Source organism: Cryptosporidium hominis, assembly GCF_000006425.1.
Source record: "Cryptosporidium hominis TU502 chromosome 5 CHRO015185, whole genome shotgun sequence".
Taxonomy (NCBI): domain Eukaryota; phylum Apicomplexa; class Conoidasida; order Eucoccidiorida; family Cryptosporidiidae; genus Cryptosporidium; species Cryptosporidium hominis.
Genome location: NW_666556.1, coordinates 336 through 1468, shown reverse-complemented (window position 1 = coordinate 1468; position 1133 = coordinate 336). Strand labels below are relative to the sequence as shown.

The 1133-nt window shown below is 22.3% G+C and overlaps 1 protein-coding gene across 1 annotated transcript; it reads left to right on the top strand.

Moving 5' to 3' along the window:
• Positions 1 to 131: 131 nt before the first annotated feature.
• Chro.50499 (burgundy CG9242-PA) lies at positions 132 to 911 on the top strand. The annotated part of the gene is made up of 1 exon (XM_659913.1): positions 132 to 911. One exon carries the CDS (start codon positions 132 to 134, stop codon positions 909 to 911), a length of 780 nt encoding a protein of 259 aa, XP_665005.1.
• Positions 912 to 1133: the final 222 nt, after the last annotated feature.

Below are 1133 nucleotides of genomic sequence, written 5' to 3'. Positions count from 1 at the left end.
TGCGTAAAAATGAATCTAAAAATATTGAATTATTATATCATAAATTTGGTTTTAAAAATTTTATTATTAAAGATTATTCTAATAGTTTTTTAAATATTATTAAAAATATTACTGATCCACAAAAAAAACGTATGGCTATTGGTGAACATTTTATTAATATTAAAAATATTTTTATTCAAGAACAAAATTTTGATCCAAATAATTGGTTATTAGCACAAGGTACATTATATCCTGATATTATTGAATCTGGTGGTACAAAAAATTCAAATACTATTAAAACACATCATAATCGTGTTGATATGATTTATGATTTAATAAAAAAAGGGCTTATTATTGAACCTTTACGTGAATTATATAAAGATGAAGTTCGTATGATTGGAAAAAAAATTGGTCTTAATGATGAACTTATTATGCGTCATCCATTTCCAGGACCTGGATTATCTATTAATGTAATTTGTTATGATGGTAAATCATGGAATGAAAATGATAATAATGAATATCAATCAGCAGAAAAAGAATTAAATCAAATTATTAATACAATTAATAATAATAATAATAATAATAATAATAATAATAATAATAACAATGACAATGATAATAATAATAATAATATTAAATATAGTTATATACTTCCTATACGTTCTGTTGGTGTACAAGGTGATTTTAGAACATATAAATTTCCTGCAATATTAATTTATGATAATTATTCTTTATTAAATGGTTTTTTTAATTTTCCTAATAATAGAGATTATATTGAAGAAATTTCTAGTTATATTACTAATCATACAAATTTTATTAATCGTACTTGTATACAATTATATCAAAATCCACAAGTAAATTTAACTGATATGAAATTACAACAAGGTTATTGTGATAAATATCGTCTTGATCAATTAAGGGAAGTGGGATAATATTGTTATTAATGAATTAAATATTATGGGTGGGAATAATCAAATTTTCCACCATTTACCAATCCATTTCCCATATGCAGTTAATCAAGAAAAAGCAAGTTTGGTTTTCGTCCCTGTATGTTCGGAGGATGTTATGACTGCTCGTTTTGCTTTCTTTCCAAAAGATTTCTTTGAAATTATTATTCAAAAAATTTCATTATTAAATTTTGTTGATGCAATATA